The 19,283-nt window shown below is 42.4% G+C and overlaps 2 protein-coding genes across 5 annotated transcripts in view; one reads left to right on the top strand and one right to left on the bottom strand.

Annotated features, from left to right (window-relative positions):
- The window catches only part of arfgef2 (ADP-ribosylation factor guanine nucleotide-exchange factor 2 (brefeldin A-inhibited)), a 34,571-nt gene extending 28,010 nt beyond the window's left edge, over window positions 1-6,561 (top strand). For both annotated transcript variants that reach the window (XM_011619481.2, XM_011619482.2), the window contains 5 exons: window positions 2,913-3,052; window positions 3,195-3,369; window positions 4,100-4,238; window positions 4,851-4,968; window positions 5,169-6,561. In XM_011619481.2, the coding sequence (XP_011617783.2) occupies window positions 2,913-3,052; window positions 3,195-3,369; window positions 4,100-4,238; window positions 4,851-4,968; window positions 5,169-5,333 (737 nt within the window). In that variant the 3' untranslated portion in view covers window positions 5,334-6,561. The remainder of the gene's footprint in view (window positions 1-2,912; window positions 3,053-3,194; window positions 3,370-4,099; window positions 4,239-4,850; window positions 4,969-5,168) is intronic.
- A 1,016-nt stretch (window positions 6,562-7,577) lies between these two features.
- On the bottom strand, window positions 7,578-16,410 carry LOC101076691 (bcl-2-like protein 1). Of its 3 annotated transcripts, none has more exons than XM_003978176.3 (3): window positions 16,027-16,410; window positions 11,010-11,709; window positions 7,578-9,861 (listed from the first exon to the last, which is right to left on the bottom strand). In XM_003978176.3, the coding sequence occupies exons 2-3, from the start codon at window positions 11,520-11,522 to the stop codon at window positions 9,718-9,720; spliced, it is 657 nt and encodes a 218-aa protein (XP_003978225.1). In that variant the 5' UTR covers window positions 11,523-11,709; window positions 16,027-16,410; the 3' UTR covers window positions 7,578-9,717. The 3 variants fall into 3 exon arrangements, with proteins under 3 accessions (XP_003978225.1, XP_029690113.1, XP_011617785.1); XM_029834253.1 differs by having other exon boundaries at window positions 16,230-16,410; XM_011619483.2 differs by having other exon boundaries at window positions 16,252-16,410.
- Between the last annotated feature and the right edge of the window lie 2,873 nt (window positions 16,411-19,283).

The following is a 19,283-nucleotide window of genomic DNA, read 5'->3' as shown; positions in this document are numbered from 1 at the left end:
ATTTTTTGCATTGTGTCTTATTTTGAAGGTATGTTTAAACGTTACCATAGCGACCAGAGTGCGTTGCATTGTGTCGGGGCAGAAAGGATGTTGCTCTGTTGTTGGTGCGACGTTACGAGGACGCGGCTAATAAAGCTGCACTTGATTACACGGTGGATTTACGTTCATTATTATTATTATTATAGAGAAAATACCAGTTTTTAATGCCGGTTAGGGTTAGGGTTAGGGTTAGTTGTCATTTTATTTTGTTTTTATCTGCTACACCTCAAGATTGGGCCGTGACAATATTGTCAGACATTAAACTGGTCCGTGGTACAGAAAAGGTTGGGGACCACTGCCTTAGATCACATCAACCAATCTTTTTAGAAACATCCTACATTCTGAAAAACAGGGTTTCGGAACGGTGAAGATGTGAATCAGATTTTGTTTCATTTTCTGCACTAATGGGATTAAAGCTCTAAGCTGAAGGATGTATCATTCCCAAACTGGGATATTACAATCTTAAAATAATATAATAGTTATTCAAATATTCATATTAAAACCAAAAAATATTCCTATGATTGGCATGATCCTTTAGTATGTTTTATTGTTACTTTTAAAAGGTTCTCTAAGTCACACCACATTACTAACAGAGGAGCTGAACCCGAGGCTCAGCTTCCTAAAAGGAATACTATTAAAATTTCGGTACGGAAGACTGATACTGGTACTCCTGTATTGCCTGAAGCTTGATTGGGTCTCTCCTCCGTATCTATTAGCAAAGAGTTTAAATTCTTGGCATTGAAACTTGAATTTGAACGGAGAAAATCCCAGACAGTCATGGGCTGTTAAAGGCCTCCCACAGCCTGCAGTGAGTCTTTAAGTCCTTTTAATAATTGTGACTCATTATTAAACTCTGGGGAATAGGTCACCCTTCTGAAAGAGGTCTTGATCTCAATGTCAATGGCACAACCTGATCTGATTCAGTAGCTAAAAATACTGAAATGAACCTCAGGCTATTGTTGGCTATGTTTCTAAAATTGTATGTATGTTGGATTTTTGAGCGGTGAGTCCCACAGCCATTGTGTTCCATCCCTGCGACCCTGAAAGAGATAAAGCCTTTTAGAAGACAAACTTGAGGAATGCGTCCCATATTTGGCTTGCAGCCGTGTCAAGGAGGCAACATTTTTTCCCAAAAATCAAATCATTTATATACGCCTTTCTGTGTCCAAGCAGAAAGCATGATTTACCAGTATTGAAGAATCAAGATTTATTCTTGGGGCCTCAATATGGTGATAACTGCTCCCATGTGCACATTGTGCCATTGATTAGATTCATTAGGTCTCATTCATGAAACATGAGCGGAGCGAATTTGTATGTAATCTGATTGTGGACGTACGTTTACGTGAATTTCTCGCATTTATCAGCATTTTAGTCGCTTTGATCTGTTTGTAGCTTCTAACAAAATCTACACATGCTTTCGACCATGTGTAGTGCTTGTGTAAATGTACAAACACATATAAATAATACTGTTGTAAATTACAATTTTAATTCATATTCTGCTCTGTTATATAAATATAAGAAGATGCCTTTGAAAAATGTGATATAGGCATATCTTATAACGACATGAGAAACGATTAGAAATATTTTGTTAGTTAAATTAGACTTAGATTAGGCTATATCAATTCTGCACAATATAACATTGCTGGTTTCACACTTCTACTTAAATCTGGAGAGAAAAATTCCCAAATTGTTTGGGACTGTACAACCTAGATTAAATTGATCACTAAGGTATCTGTGATTTTTTTTTTTTCAGAATGTAGACGATTTGTCTGTGTAGATTCTCAATCATCCAGGTCATTGTTATCCACGGTAGTTCTTCAGTTCTGAACTCGCTGGGGACCAAGCTTGAAAATATAGCCCTTGTGGACCATTAGCATGCTAATGATCTGGTTGGTCACCTGAGGGTTGTCGGTAGGGTCGTTCACCTAGTTTCAGTTGAGGTGTCTCCCCTTTGTCTGCTGGCTCACATGGTGGTGAGTCACCAGGTCTCCTAAAATGGTGTGAACGTTTGGTTTGTTGGTGGAAGGAGTGGAGGACTGCATTGTATGTGGGTGATAGGAAGTGCCTCAGCCCACCACCTCTGTTTAAGGATGGTTTTTCCAATTTGACATGGATAGCTTTCTTGACACCCCTCTCAAACCAGCGGTCTTCTCTGGCCAGTAGCCGTACTTGGCTGTCCTCAAAGGAGTGCCCACTCTCCTTTAGGTGTAAGTGGACTGACCTGAAGAGGTAGCATGAAGACTATTATGACTATTGTGACACAACCTTACCACGGTCTCTCTGTCAGGGATGATTCCTCAATTGTAGTCGTAAGCCAAACAAGTGTGATACCAGGTGTCTCAACAGGCGGAATGTCCTTGAGCCAAATTCGCACACTCAGAATTCCAAAAAATAAGTCCAAAGGTCAGACAAGCACACAGGACACATCACCTATGTGGACACCGAGTTTGGAAGGGAGGCCTTTGTCCTATGGTTGCGCGCTGTCTCTTCAGAAACAGTCGTTTTAACAGGTATTTCGTGGTTTTACGTCATGAGAGCACGAACATCCTAGCACCACCAACAGAAATAGAACACCACCACCCAAAACAACTGAGCAGACGAGCTGCTCAGGTGGCCTAGGAGGAACTAAGGGTGAAGTTGCCATCCTGAATGTCGAGATATTACATGAAGCTTTTAAAAGTTTATTGGACCACCAAGCAACAAGATCAGAAAACATCACTGAAGATACACTTTCAATTTAATTATTGGGGCCTCTTCTGAAACTCGAGGTCATCAATTGTATTCACACACATTTTGTGAACCTTTCTGAAATAAAAAAAAAGTTACATTTTCAGTAAAAAATTATTTGAATCTGTTTTTTCTTCCGTCTACAGAAGTTTCTGATCAGAAGCTGTTTGCTGGGCTACTAATTAAGTGTGTGGTACAGCTCGAATTAATTCAGACTATAGACAATATAGTCTTCTACCCAGCAACCAGCAAGAAAGAAGATGCTGAGCACATGGCTGCTGCCCAGGTAAATAAATAAATAAATATAATGAATACCAATTTCTTTCTTCATTGTGCTTTTCCTTGTGAATCACAGTATGTAAACCCCAAAACAACAGCTCTGTCAATCATAAATTATCAGGCAGTTTTCTAAAATATCTTCTCGCCAGCGCAACGCTCTGGGTGAACTGGATGCTGAAGCCGACCCAGGTCCAGATCAGGGTATGTACATGTACATGACCTCTGCACACCTGTTCAAGTTGCTTGATTGTCTTGTGGAGTCGCACACCTTTGCTAAGAACTTCAACTCTAACAGTGAACAAAGGACTGCACTCTGGAGAGCAGGTAAACAGATTTTGCATTATAAAATGATTTTTTTTTCTTCATAATTGTATTTTGTTGCCTTATAAACGCTAGTAATGCTAGTGCAGCTCAATAAAATCATCTAAAATTAATTTATTTCAGTAGTTCATTTAAAAAAGGGAAACTTTCTGAAAGATGTGGGGAGTGATGAGGGGTCCCAGTAACAAGTAGTTATACTCTAAATTCCATATTGTAAGCTGCTGCTTTCCCCCATACTTTGACCCCTACAGCTTATATAGTGATGCAGATTTTTAATGGCATCAATCACCCCCCCAGGATCAATAAATTTGATATTTATGGCCATCAGAGGGCGCTCAAGCAGCCTAAGAGCAAGACGGGTTGAACAAATGCTAATGCACCAAGGAAGACGCTAGTTTCGTTGTGTCTTTTTGTGCTTCATGTTCACACCTTTGTCATGGGTAACGCGTAGAAATGCTGATGATGCAGCTTAAAAGTTAAAGCTAACGATTAACCGCTGGTCGGCTCACGATTTTTTTAACCGCCGTGTTACTGTAATGTCACTTTACTGCTTTGTTACTGCCGTGTTTAGTCATGAAGCATTTTATTTGAAGAACATACAGCTCTCGTGTTTGTTTTGTCTCGTGCGGCTTATCGTCAATAATGCTCTATAATGCGGAATTTACAGTAGTTGTTCAGACAACAAGAGCAAGGCAACTTCTGCTGTTTTAATCTTTTTGTTTCTCTTGTTCAGGCTTTAAAGGAAAATCAAAACCAAACTTGTTAAAGCAGGAGACATGCAGCCTTGCATGCAGTTTAAGGATCTTGTTTAAGATGTATTCTGACCCTAAGCTTAAGGACTCGTGGCCTGATATCCAGACACGTCTGCTGCTGTAAGTATAACCACACATGGTCATACCACCTCACATGTGTGAATTCACATTAAATATGAGTAGTATTTTTGGTTTTTTTATAACAAAGACACTTTTCTCACTTTTGAATGCAAATACATGAAGCACATTTCAAGCAATTAAGTAACCTTAAGTTTTTGTTAAGTATTAACCTTAACAAATAAAGGAACCAAGGAAGTTATTTACAACTAGTTGCATTGTGTGTCCTCCTCAGCTCAAAGAATCTCTGGAAAACCTGCTGCACATTTCCTAGTAGTTTAATAAATGACCAGTTCTTCCTGTATTAAAATGCATTACTTTCATTACACAAGCCTATTTATAGGTTCCTCCTGTACTAAAGATCTACCAAATGTGCCAGCAATATTTGAGAAAAGCATATGATGCGTTATATAAATAAGGTACAGTCTTTTTGACTTGGGATATAAAGTCTGTTTGAAGTCTGCTATTTCCGCACCAATTGAAATGAATGACTCCCAAGTCTTCGATGCTCAATAATGTTCCTTAGGTTTGCCCGAATCATTGGCCCACGGCCTTTTCTTTAGTGGCGATGACGACCAAAATGTTACTAAGGTGTCTATCTTTGCTGACTCCCAGGATGTGCACTCAAGCGCTAGACTACTTCATCAGTCTGACTTCAGAGAGCCACAGAGAAGCTTGGAACAGTCTGTTGATGCTCCTTCTCACCAAAACACTACAGCTACCCAACGACAAGGTAGGGCTCACACACAGCAATCTAGTATAAGGCTTGAAGCAGAGGCATATGTTTTACTGAATAAAATATCGTTTTATTGCTGCCTTCAAAGGCAGTTAAAGAACCGTCCACACATATTCTGCCATATGCAGATGTTTGCATTGTATCTGCAGGTACGCACAGAATGTGATGGCAAATTCTGTTTTCCTCCTCTCTTCCAGTTCAAGCCCCATGCTTCGTGTTATTACCCCCATCTATGTGAAATGATTCAGTTTGATCTGATCCCAGAGTTACGAGCTGCACTCGGATGTTTCTTTTTGCGCATCGGCCACATCTTCCATATTTCTATTCCTGAAGAAGCAACTGCCTCTATGCTAACCACCTAGCATGGAGATAACAATGGTATAATGTGGGGAGTGTGTTTTTCTATATATGTGTCTCTACACACACGCACACACACACTTCTAGGTGTGTGTGTGCGTGTATTTATTAAAATAAAAAAAGTCGCCACCATAAATGGTTCCACTCTAATATTTTGTGTCTCCAGCTAAGATTAAAGCAAACATTCCCTGAGGTGTTGCTATAAGCTTCTGCAATGTCACAAGCTATACTTCCATCCAGTGTTGCGTTAGTTTTTCCACACAGATCTTGTATTGATGGGCCGGGAGAGCCAAACTACTGCTGCCAAAACCTTCTCCAACACATCCCAAAGATTCTCAGTGGGGTTAAGGTCTGGATTCTGTGGTGGCCAGCTATCTTGGAATACGTTCAAGCCATAAGGGAAGGAAAATCCTGGTCATTCTGCATATTCAGGGTGTCAGCTGACCTCATTCTTTGAGTCCATAATGTTGCTGAACCTGCTTGGCATGAGGGGGCATCACTTCATCTGCCTCTCTTCCTACCCCGAGGCACCCATCGGACCAAATTACCTTCTTCCATTGCTCCAGAATCCAATCTTATTGCTCCCTAACAAATTGAAGCTATTTTTCCAATCAAATTCACTTATTTTTAGTTTTCTGCTCTGTGTAAATACTCTTAATGTCACTATTAAACATCATAAGTTCTGCTGTTTTTCTGCGATTTGATTTCACCAGATGTTTCATTGATTGGCAATCATAATCGTTCAGGCTTTTTCCTTCCTCGTTTCTTCCTGTGAGACGACGGTTCCCCACTGTCCCTCCAGTTTTTAGCGGTGTCTTGGGTAGGTCTTGACTCAATTTTAGCAGATTCAGAGATTCCTTCTCTGCTTGATGCGTTCCAATGATTTGACCCTTCTTGAAGAAAACATCTCTTCCACAACCAGGTCTTTCAACATGCTTCAACAAGCTCTTTGCATCAGTGAGGTTAAATAAATACCGTGTTGCCAGCTAAAAGATAATCGCTCATGGAGCAATTATCCAATAAGAGGCTCCTACCCGTGTGCTTGGTTAAAACTGGGTGGCGACTTTTTTTGGCCCGGCAGAGTGATGGAGAGAGAAAAACACACGCATACGTGTGTGTGTGTGTCAATAATTTGCATCCGTTGTACATGGTTTTAATTGTGATGTTTCTTTTCTTTATTGTTTTATTCAGTCTCAAGCAAAAGAATGTTAAAATTAAATTTGTTCAATCTTACATTTGACTCTAATATTCTTCTTTGCATGTGTAATGTATAAAAAACACCTATTTACATTACACTGTCACCTTGAAATTTAATTTTTAAAGTTTTTCCAGGTAATCGTGTCTTAACAAGAACAATCATTACCTACTTGGAAATATTGCTTTGTCCCCTTCGGGGTCACGGGGGGCTGCCCGAGCCGTTCCCAGCTGCATATGGGCGAAGGCAGGATGAGTCAGCAGTTCATTGCGGGGCCCTTTGTGAGCAATTTTGGGTTTGGTGCCTTGCTCAAAGGTATCTGGACATCACTCTGAGGGTGCTCTGGCACCTTCCATGTTCTTGTCTGTATGTTCTTGAACCCAGAACCCTCCGTTTCTCAGCCCATTCCTCAACATACAGCTACCAGCGCTCTGGAAAAATCAATATTTCTTTCTTTACAAGGAATGAATGGGCTGAGAAACGTAGGGTTCTGGGTTCAAGAACATACGGACAAGATCATGGAAGGTGCCAGAGCACCCTCAGAGTGATGTCCAGATACCTTTGAGCCAGGCACCAAACCCATTTCCATGGCCTGGTCTGTACCCATTACAGATCCAGCAAGTCTCTGCTGGAGGAACTGAACCTCTTCTTCGCTTGCTTTGAGGCTGCGTCACCTGAGTTGACCACACTGCATCTACCAGCCCACAGCAGCAACATCCTCACTGTGGAGAAGCATGAGGTGCAGGGAACGCTCTGCATGACCCACAGGCATCTCGGGACAGGTGCTGAGGACCTTCACGGATCAGCCGGTGAGAATTTTGCAATCCGTCTCAAGCAGCTGTCCCACCCCGTCTGAAGTCCTCCACCATTGGCCCACTCAAGGTGTCCTCAGAGGGAACAGGTACAGGGAGGACAGTATATCCCCGACTGCACTCTGCCATTCCCTCTAGCCCTAATCCAAGAACAGCAGGGGGACTATGCATGGCTACTCTTGGACATCAGCAGTGCAGTTAGAGCCACCACTGGACAGTATCCAAACACATTGACTCAGCATGCCTTTGAAGACAGGTTTTATTGAGCTGGGTTTAATTTACACATTAACAGACCATTTCACATTGATGTTAAACAAACCAAGAGGCCTGTCAAACATTTGGTTTTTCTTGTAAATCAATCCGAAAACCAAACTTGCAGTCATCGACAATTTAAATGTGGTATTTCAGAAAAGTTGAACGTACAACTTTTTACACTATTACAAAACATACCAACCTGGTTAAATACCCAGTGCATAATCATACGTAAAATGTCGCCTAAAAAGTTAGAATTAACAGGTTTCAGAATTTTCCCATTAAATAGTGTTTCTTCCTACATTATTGATCAATCTGATCAAAAGTGTACAAATCAGAGAGACAGCGATTGAGTTGAGGTGATCAATGGTGGTATTTTCAAAACAAGAAAAAGACAAGCCAAAGGAAATAAGTGAGGAGTTCTGGAACAGGGATGAGAAGGCACCAGTGCTGTGGACAACCAATTGATGCATGTGCTTGGCTGGACCAGGTGGGCAGACCCAATGGATGAGTTATTCTAGTTTAAATTTTAAAAAGTCGCTGCTGGATATGACAGAAACATGTGAAAATACACATTGAATCTCGGCTTGCTGTATAAGGCCGCACGGCCAGAGATGAGTCAGGGCGCCCACACTGACCGGTCCCTAGGTAAAAAGCCCTAACCATGGGCATCAAAACTGGATCAAAGTCACCAAGGTGGCCTGGATTGATTAATCTTGTTTGTTTTACATCAAATGAATGATTGAAGGTTTGCACTTAGCTAGGGAACACACCGGGCACCGAGATACAATTTGGGAAGAAGGCAAGCTGGCAAAAGCCTGCTGGTTGGGTCATATGGAACTGTCCATGAATGTTTGCAGCCCGGTTTTGTTTTTAGCAGGATATAACAATCCAGATTGACCTCGCCTCTAAATTCAATAGATATCGATCCAGTTGAGCATATGTGGTTCAAAAGTATGAATTTAGTTATTTAACTCCTATCAAGGCTTATATATATCAAGACTTGTACACAATTGTGGCTGAAAGTAATAAATACTGGAGAAGAAAAATGTTGTTTTCCCAGCACCAAAGTCATTGGAAATAGCATTACTCAGGATTATTGTGAACCTAATTTACAAAACAATAAAAACCAAAGAGAGGTTTTTGTTTCGAGAGTTTTTTAGCATTACATTTTTCTTTTTCAGAATTGCCATGAAGTGTTGAGTTTAAGTTGAATTTCCTTCCATATGTTGTTGGACATATTATACAAAGATTATACAAGCACATATTTAAATCAGATTTATCCCTCTATCCCAAAATCAAGCTTCCAGGTCATAATGTTTAAACAGTGAGGAAACCATCGTCCCATTTGTTGCTATGTTATGCCATGGATATACTGCTACCAAAATTTCCTCAACACTTAATACTCATTAAAATAAAAGGTTCCAAGGCTCTCCCACCTGATCAGTCAGGATAACCCTCCCACCCAAAAAAAATAGAGGCTGAAATGACTGATGCACATGGGAGAAGAGGCTTTAAAATAGTTCCTCATTAACAGACACATGCACGCATAAAGTGAATAAGTTAATTTTCACATTATAGTATTTTAAGCCCTGCAGGTTTTATTTTTACTTTAAACTGTTCACTATTTCAAACAAACGGTGACAAAAACATTTCAAACACAATAATTGTTGTTGAACCAGGAATGATGGTGATATACTTCATCTGTAGTTAGGAATGTTTAACAGGAAATGGAAACTGTAGATAATAAGCTACGTCCTGTGCTTTCACTCTCCATATGGCAAATTCAAAGCTATCGTAGACACGACATGTTGGGCAGTTGAACATACCATCATAAAGTTCGGCTTTTCTACAGGTGACAAATCAGAAACTGGAAAGAAATATAAAATATCAGCCAGAGAAAAAGGCACACAAGAACAACTTGGCTCATTGAATTGAACCAATTTACTTGAAAAAATTGTGTTTGTCCATTTCTGACCGTACATTACATTAAGGTATAGGGGAACAAACATGAGCATGTCTTCCTGCTCTCTATTTTCTGAGAAAAGAAACCCAAAAGAAGTAAACATCAGCAGTTTCCACCACACAGACAGGACTTTAGACAGGGAGGAGAGGGAGATGGGCCGTTAATCACAGGAGTTTCCTCACTATGAACGACCCGATTGCGATCCCTGCTGCCAGGCTCATCCCCACCAGGAGTCCGTTTCTGAATCTCTCCTGAGATCTCCTGCTTTCTGCTGCTGCATCCTGCCCAAAGAGTTCAGCAAAACGGACCTGGTAGACATAAAATGTGAAAGCACTGGTTAATGGCCACTAGCCTGTGACAATGACGTTTGTCACAACCATTTCTCCAATTTCTTTGTTCAAAAGCTTCTTACATCCCCTGCATGATCTCAGGTGGTGAACCCACAAGATCTCAGTGGTTGGGAAAAAAATGATACACAACCAATTACATGGAAAAAGGACTCAGGCTCAGGCTACTGCCACTAAACTCGTTTTAAGAGAATGAGCTGTGCAGCAAGTTTTTTCATGCTTTGCCAAAAGGGCAACCTTTGAAATAAAATGTAAAAATAAACACAGTAGCTGACTCTGGTCGATGTGCATTTTTTGAGAAATAAATGAATCACTGACTCCTTCAGGTGTCCCCCCTCTCTTTATTTATCTACAGGTATTGCCGCCTTCATAGTTGTATGCTGGCCTCCGACCCCACTAACCCACTCAACTCTACCGGCAGTTTATTATAAATAATATAATTAATGTATTTCTATGATCTTTGCCTATTCTCTCCTCTACCTGTCCTCCCCCTTCTCCTCTCTCTCTACCCAGCCAGCTATCAGCAGGAGGGTCCCCCTTCATGAGCCTGGTCCTGCTCAAGGTTTCTTCCTGTTAAAGGGGAGTTTTTCCTTGCCACTGTTGCTTGTTGGGGGGTCAGGCCCTGGGATTCTGTAAAGCGCCTCGAAACAATTTTAATTGTAACAGACACTATATAAATAAAGCTTGATTGACTGATATAACACTGAATAAGCTTCTCTACAGCTAAATGTTAGGCATTGGATTGAAGCTGGGTTGGTCTCAAGGATGTAAAAGTATTTTTATATTTGAGCATTCAACTATTACAACTAAACCTTTCAACATCGTGTTAAATTGTAATGAATTGACACGAGGATAATCACCCCCACCTTGAAGTCCCTTGCCTGGATTCTAGTCAAGTCCCACATTAGCTACAAACTGCTTGTCCTCCCTATAAAGTTTGCCATGACCTAGCCCCACAATTAAAAGGTGCTATAAGTCAAGAGGTTATTATTGTTATCATCATCAGCATTATTATTATTACAGTTGTTATTATTGCTATTATTATTATTCATACAGAATAACCAAATATCACATCTATCATTGAAATGTTGTATTGCTGAAAGACTCACCCATCCTCCTTGACTCTGGATCCATGGTTGAATGTGGTTGTCAAGATAGACTGTCATCCACTCTATAATCCGGCCCACCAGGGGACTCATCTCCTTCTCAACACACTCCACACAGAGAGCACCACCAAATGCAAAAAGCCCCACTATCCGCCCCCAGTTGACTCCATCCCTAAATACCTCATCCATAACATTCTCAAAACTTTGGTAAGCAGTAGCTGGGGTGATGTGTAGCTGGTTGTGCAGGTCACTGAAAGCACAAGTGTATCGCAGCTCAAATTCATTGCCTGTGTCCCGGAGGGCTTCCTTTACTGTATCCAGACTTGTTGCCAGACTTGTTGCTGGGGGTGTTCCAGGGCTTGCACCATTAAAAGTTCCATTGAACTGAGTAGTTACAAACTGCCCATCAGTCCTACTTGGAGGCTCTAATATGAGTCCATTGTGATTGAAAGGGTAATTTCTTTGGGAGAGTTTGTACTTAATATAGAAAATGACCAGTTCTCTGTTTTGAGACATTCTGTATATAATTACGCTTTTTGACTTTGCTCTGGGGTGATTCTGCTCTTGTCTTGGTCAAGCCTTGCTGTTTCAAGGTGGACACGGTCCACATACCATAGTCAGCTGATATCCACAAAGCACTTCCACAGGTAATATCGTGAGGTGCATGCAGTCCAAACCCACTAAATGCTACCAAGATCGGGCCCTGCAGAAAAACAAAATTAAATTAATAAAGTAAAATTAATACATTGTGATTCAATAAGAACTACACACACACACACACACACACACACACACACGTCTACATTTATAAACCTACACATATATAGATATACGTCTATACACACACATGTATATGTGTATGTATGTATGCGTGTGTGTATATATACATATATATATATATATATATATATATATATATATATATATATGTATATATATATATATATATACAGATATAGATATATGTATAGGTCAGTGGTTTACGCCACTGACTTTGGTGCGGAAGGTTATCGGTTTGAATCCAGGCAAGACTCCTTACGCATATGTGCCTACACCTCGGTATGAGTGGAATGATAACTGATAAAGTCATACCAGCTCGGACGTCGCCCGGTTCAACAAGAACTTGGCATTCATGGAGCAGGGCAGAAAACATGGTATTGATGGAGTGTTACTAATGGAGTAACCCGTAGTAACAGCGAGGGTACAGCGATGTGGGAGAAATGGGTACTTCGAAACCCCACATCCTCATTGACTAAGAAGCAGCTCTTAGCTGAAGAAGCTGCTATCGCAGCACGGCGGTGTGCCTCACCCACAGGGAGCCAGGACAATATCGAGATTGGGTACAAAGCCCCAAGGACAGATGGAATCGGGACAAGGGCAGCTGACCTGATAGAGAGAATCATTAGTTCCTGGGGGAACTCAACTACCTCCCTGCCAAGGCTAACACACAAAGTACCAGACGACAGGACATGACACACTGTCAACCATCTGCCAGCAATGGTAAGATGCTTGGCTATAAGAAGCCATAAGGATCTCCATGGAGGAGAAGGCTAGAGGCAAAAATCATGGCAACACAGAGAGAAGCCTCTACTCAGATCTGTTAGGAGCCTTCCTTGTCTTGATGTCAGTGGCTTGTATCTCTTCCAGTGGCCAGGGTATTATGCCAGCAGGGTATCTCCTTACTGGCGTAGGTGTTTATGGCCTGGATCTTATGCTTACCATTCAGCTGACTTTTCAGGACCTGTCTTAACCTCTATAGGTATTAGAGGCATGAATCCAAGGACAGAGCGGCCCAAGAAGTACATCAAACTGTCCATACCTGAGGCCCTGGCTACCTGACTAAAGAGGTACAAAAGAGAAGTAGAGGAAAGGAGGCAAAGGTCTATTCTCAATGACAGGGCAACAAGATGACCCCCCCAGGGCTGAGACGGAACAATACTGGAAGAGTATCTGGGAAAAAGAGGCAATGCACAACACTAGACCTACAAGCTAAGCACAGCCAACTCCCAGAACAAGACCCAGTAGTCATCACCGTGACTGCACTCCATGAACGCCTGGCAGCACAGATGAACCAGCTGCTAACATCAGGGAACCACCCAGAGTGGCTAACCCAAGGCTGGACAGTCCTCATAATGAAAGACCCCCTGAAGGGCACAATGCCGTCCAACTACCGGCCCATAACCTGCCTCAGCACCACATGGAAGCTCCTATCAGGCATCATAGCGTCTAAGATCAGCAGACGCATGGATCAATACATGAGCAGAGCACAGAAAGGCATAGGGAACAACACAAGAGGTGCCAAACACCACCTACTGGTCGACAGGGCAATCGGCCAGGACTGTAGGACGCGGCACACAAACCTGTGCACTGCCTGGATTGATTACAAGAAAGCCTATGACTCAATGCCACATACATGGATACTGAGCGGATGGTATCTAGAAGAGGAAAGGTGATGGCAACTGATGGGGTTGACCTATCTGAAGGGGACATTACAGATGTGCAGGACAGTTACAAATACCTGGGGATCCCGCAGGCAAATGGTAGCCATGAGGAGGCAGCTAGGAGGTCAGCCACAGCCAAATACCTAGAGAGGTTAAGACAGGTTCTGAAAAGTCAGCTGAATGGTAAGCAGAATACCTACGCCGTGCTAGTAATCCGATACCCTGCTGGCATAATAACCTGGCCACTGGAAGAGATACAAGCCACTGACATCAAGAGAGGAAGTGGCTGATATCGAGAAAACATACCAGTGGCTGACAAAGGCCGGGCTGAAAGACAGCACAGAGGCACTAATCATGGCTGCACAAGAACAGGCCCGGAGCACCAGAGCAATAGAGGCCAGGGTCTACCATACCAGACAAGACCCCAGGTGTAGGCTGTGTGGAGACACCCCTGAGACAGTCCAGCACATCACAGCAGGGTGCAAGATGCTGGCAGGCAAGGCATACATGGAACGGCATAACCAAGTGGCTGGCATAGTGTAGAGGAACATCTGCACTGAGTATGGGCTGGAGGTCCCAGGGACCAGGTGGGAGACACCCCCGAAAGTGGTGGAGAACGAGCAGGCCAAGATCCTGTGGGACTTCTAGATCCAGACTGTCAAGATGGTGGTGGCCAACCAGCCTGACATAGTGGTGGTGGATAAACACCAGAAGACAGTGGTGGTGATAGATGTAGCAATACCGAGTGATAGCAAAATAAGGAAGAAGGAACACGAGAAGCTGGAGAAGTACCAAGGGCTGAAGGAGGAGATGGAGAGAATGTGGGGCATGAAGGCAACAGTGGTCCCAGTGGTGATGGGGACACAAGGGGCAGTAACACCCAACCTGAGTAGATGGCTCCAACAGATACCAGGAACCACACCAGAGATCTCTGTCCAGAAGAGCGCAGTCCTAGGAACAGCTAAGATCCTGTGCAGAACCCTCAGACTCCCAGGCCTCTGGTAGAGGACCCGAGTCTGAAGGAAGGAGGCACCGCCCAGGAGGGCGAGGAAGAGATTTTTTTTTTATATATATGTGTGTGTGTGTATGTATATATACACAGTATATATATACACACACACATACATATATATACACATACATACATACAATGGGACCTCTACTTACGAACGTCTCTACATGCGGAATTTTCGGGTTATGACACATCTCAATGGGAAAATATTTCCTCGTTACGAAAGAAATTTCAGGATACGAAGGGCAAAAATACGCTATCGCTGCTACTCGCAGCTCGCGGAGTTTAGTGAGTGAAACTGCTTGTAGCTGCTCTGCCATTGGCTATCGCCTAGCATCTTCCTGTCATCCCATTGGCTAGGAGGGACGTCAATATGTACAGGTATGTGTGTATCCCAGCGTCGTCTTCATTTAACTTTTATTTGCTATGGACCCCAGGAAAGTGTTGGAGAAAAGTGAAAAAGAAGAAAAGAAGAAGAAGAGCGCTGTAACGGTAACCGGCATTTATTGTGGGTGTTCGAATGTTTGTCCATTAGATGGCGGTGTTACCACAAGTGTTAACGTTCGTTGCTAGTAATGACGGCTAATGTAAGATTAGCCTGTAATAAAGTTCATTTTGTTCCTGGAGAAGCCTTGCACTGAATTCCTACATTTATTGTGCGGTAATCTAATTGTAACATGTATTTGTTATATGTTTTGATGCATTTTTATGATTTATAAAAAAACAAACTGTCCGAATTTTTGGGGGCTTGGAACGGATTAGGGCATTTACATGGAAAACGCGTCTCTAATTACGTAATTTTCAGGTTACGAAACAACTTCCTGAATCAATTAATTTCGTAATTAGAGGTCCCACTGTGTACACACCCATAGTCTTCCAAGCTCTCAACAAAAGGCCACCACAATATTGTTAGCAACTTACAATAGAAATACCATAGTCATAAAGAGAAATTTTACTCCAGAAAATATACGTGTAGCCTATTTTGCAGGTTTACTATTTTCTAAGTGAAGACACCAAACGCTACCTCCCTGGGGTCGCCATGTTCAACAAGACCGGATGTTTTGAAAATAACAGGAAACCTGGCCTCACGTACTTTCAGTAAATACAAACAAAAAGACAATAATGAGGCAGTCACATTGTGTATAGACCGTGTATGTACGCAGGTCACTTTCTCTCTATATGCGTATATACGTTTGAGTCACTGTCCTTATTTTAGCACATTTGTTCTTTCCACTACTTTGTACGTTAGTCTTTTATTTTATATATACAGTAACACTTTTGCCCATCTGACATATTACATTTACTAAAGATAATACACAATGACACGGAGCACCTTAGGACAACACACGCAGTTTATGTTAAAAATAACGATCGATATACCGGAGGAAATGTAAGTTTGTAATATTATTCCCTATTAGAGCGCTAAACAAAATTCAACACAAAGCAACCAGCATTATTATTTATTGATATACACGTGTAGACAGTTCCGCCTACGTTACTGTGGGAGCCACTGAACATGGCTGTCAATGTCACACATATTCGCATTATTGTAAGACGGAGAACAAACCTCATAGTTCAATAGCAGCATGATCTGCCAAAAAAGAACAATTTGACGAAAATTAAAGCTCCAGGGAAACAAAGTGATGACTACGTATTCTTCATCTGCAGAGTTCCTTCCGTAGGCTAACCGAATTCAGACGAACATCCTCCCTCTTTGTTTCTGTCGTAATTTGGTTAGCAGGGCAAACGCGTTGGTCTGGTATAAATCACCTGTTTGAGGAGAAATTCTTACTTGTTGGATTGCCTCCATAAAACAATGTTTACAGGCTCAGAATCCAGATATCAGCAGCATAATTTCCGTCATTGCTAGCCACTGTGTAGGTAACGTCGACGTTGTTGTCCTAGCCCGCTACTGGCTACCAATGATCCGCCCATAGAGACGTCGCTACGTTCTTATTCTTCTTCTGGTTGAACGGTAGCTGGCATCCGTCTTGTTGCATTGCTGCCACCTTCTGGTCCTCGTTCTCATTTATTCATCTTTACATCATTTTTGACAGTCTAATATACGTAGATCAAATATTGTGTTGTGTTGCTGTGCCTGAGTCGGCCTTGTTATTGTTATTGTGTTGTCTTCTTTATGTTGAATGTCGCAGCGTCACACCAAGACAAATTCCTAGCTTGTGTAATACTGTGTATTACATGAACAATGGCAATAAACCTGATTCAATTCAATTCAATTCAAAACACAACACAAAGCCCCTTCCCTATGAATTTCCCGCACTCATTAATAGAACCCTCTTTGTCGGGTGATCATCCCTCTGACCTCTTAACTTGATCCAGTAGTTTGTGGCCAACTGTTTCCTCCTCAGCAACAGTGTTATTTACCCTGCCTCTACCTGGAGGGCACACACAGGTGAAGTTTTGACTGCACTTAGGCACAGTCGTGCTTGTGCCTGTATCATATCTAATGCAGTTAGTGCCAACTTTGCTACTGCTCCATAAACTACGCTCCCATATTTTACTCAAGATCTTTTCAAGGCCACATAGCTAGAGTTCATCAGCTCCCATTTGTTGTCCCACAGGGCACTATGTTCACCACTTTTTTTTACATTTACCTGACTAATATTTTCCCCCCTGCTCAGCCTCTTATCAAAGTAAATAACAAGGAAGTGGAAACTCTCAACCCTTTCTAAACATTGTCACGAACCACATTGTACTGTGGTATATAATTTTCAACAGTGTATTGCCTCAATATTTCTGCTCTTATCCTGGATTCTTTCTCTTAAGAAGTCCACTACCCAATTCCAGATACCACTATTAAATGAATTTTTATGAGCAACCCCTCTCTCCACAACATTTCATATGCTTTTTCCACATCAAAGAAAACTGCACCTACAATCTCTTTGTTTACTTGAACTTTTCCTACCTCATCTTCTAAAGAGACTTCTGGATCTTGAAGGGTAAAGAAAATGTCATTGCTAAAGTTAAAACTCTGAGATTGATAACTGTTAATGCCCCGTCTGTGTGTTAATGACGTTTTAGCTATGACTCCTCATATATTAGCTATGATCCATTGAACCATACTAGCGTGTTCTTGCTTGGTTTAAACGCTGAATGTTCTCTTTATTCAGTAATCATCTGACAGTTCATGCTGAATTTTGAACGATACATGCATTTTGCGAAGCTAAGTTGTCTGCTAGGCCTCCGGTGCCTCATGTCCTTGTAAGATGCTGGAACACTGATCATCAATATGATCATCCTAAAATATTACAACATAAATGTGTAAAAAAAAATAAAGAAAAATCAATCAACCTTCACTGCCAACCTTCACTTCACCTCCCCACTCCCTCACTTAAAATTGTTCTTCGGAATCGTCTGTTCCTCACCAGGCGACAGGATCTCAGTAAAAGAATATTTACAAAGATGAAAAGTAGCTCTGGAGCCATTTCTTGATGAAAAAATGCTTTATTAAATGTTTCCCTGCAGCGGAATATGACTTGAGAATGTGCCATCACGTCTTGGCTTGAAAATGTCAAGGGACACCAATTATTTTAGGTATCAGAATCAGAATCAGGTTTATTGCCATTGTTCATGTAATACACAGTATTACACAAGCGAGGAATTTGTCCTGGTGTGACGCTGCGACATTCAACATAAAAGACAACATTAGAATAAGATAAATAAAATAAGACATATATACAGTATATATATAAATAGTAAGAAATAGTGCAGGTCAATGCAGGAGTAATGTGATGTTCGTGAGTCCGATTGGCTGCTGTACATGGTGCTTAAGTGATAAGTCACTTGGTGTTCAGCAGCCTGATGGCAGAGGGGAAGAAGCTGTTCGTGTAGCGGGAGGTTTTGGTCCGAATGGACAGTAGTCTCCTGCCTGAGGGGAGGGGGGAAAACAGTCCGTGACGAGGGTGGGAAGGGTCGGCCGTGATCCGACCTGCACGCCTCCGGGTGTCACACCCTGCTCCAGCCCATGGACTCAGTTCTTTTCCACTCCCCTGCTCACGCAACACAACTCTGATCACACACCTGCTCTCAGTCACTGATCACACACCTGCTCTCAGTCACTGATCACACACCTGCTCTCACTCACTGATCACACACCTGCTCTCAGTCACTGATCACACACCTGCTCTCACTCACTGATCACACACCTGCTCTCACTCACTGATCACACACCTGCTCTCACTCACTGATCACACACCTGCCCTCAGTCACTGATCACACACCTGCTCTCACTCACTGACCACACACCTGCCCTCACTCATCAATCAGCTCACCTACCAGTATATATTCTCCAGCCTCACACTCACTCAGTGCCAGATTGTCTCTGCTATGCATGACCTTCCAGCATTTACCTGCCTGTCTTCCCGGAATTGACCCTGCCTGTGTATGACCTGCCTGTTCTGCCTGACCCCCGGTAAATTAACTCTGTCTTCTGTTTTGACCACGAGCTCAGCCAGTCTCCCTCTGGATTGTTTGCCTGATTCTGCCTGCCTCGACCAAGTCCACTGCCCTGCCCTCGAACTGTTCTTTGTTTGCCAGATTGCAGTTAATAAACCTGTTAACTGATCATCAGTTTATTGCCTGTTTTGTACTGCACTTGGGTCCATACCATACCCGTCACACCGGGTCCTGGAGATATACAGGTCCTGGATGGATGGAAGCCTGCAGCCGATCACTTTCTCGGCAGCGCGCACGATGTGCTGCAGCCTCAGTCTGTCCCTGGCGGTGGCACCAGCATACCACACGGTGATGGAGGAGGTGAGGATGGACTCGATGATGGCCGTATAAAACTGCGCCAACATCCTG

The sequence above is a fragment of the Takifugu rubripes genome, chromosome 3, assembly GCF_901000725.2.
Source record: "Takifugu rubripes chromosome 3, fTakRub1.2, whole genome shotgun sequence".
NCBI lineage: Eukaryota > Metazoa > Chordata > Actinopteri > Tetraodontiformes > Tetraodontidae > Takifugu > Takifugu rubripes.
The sequence above is the reverse complement of the archived record's forward strand: the minus strand, read 5'-3'. Positions and strand labels throughout refer to the sequence as shown.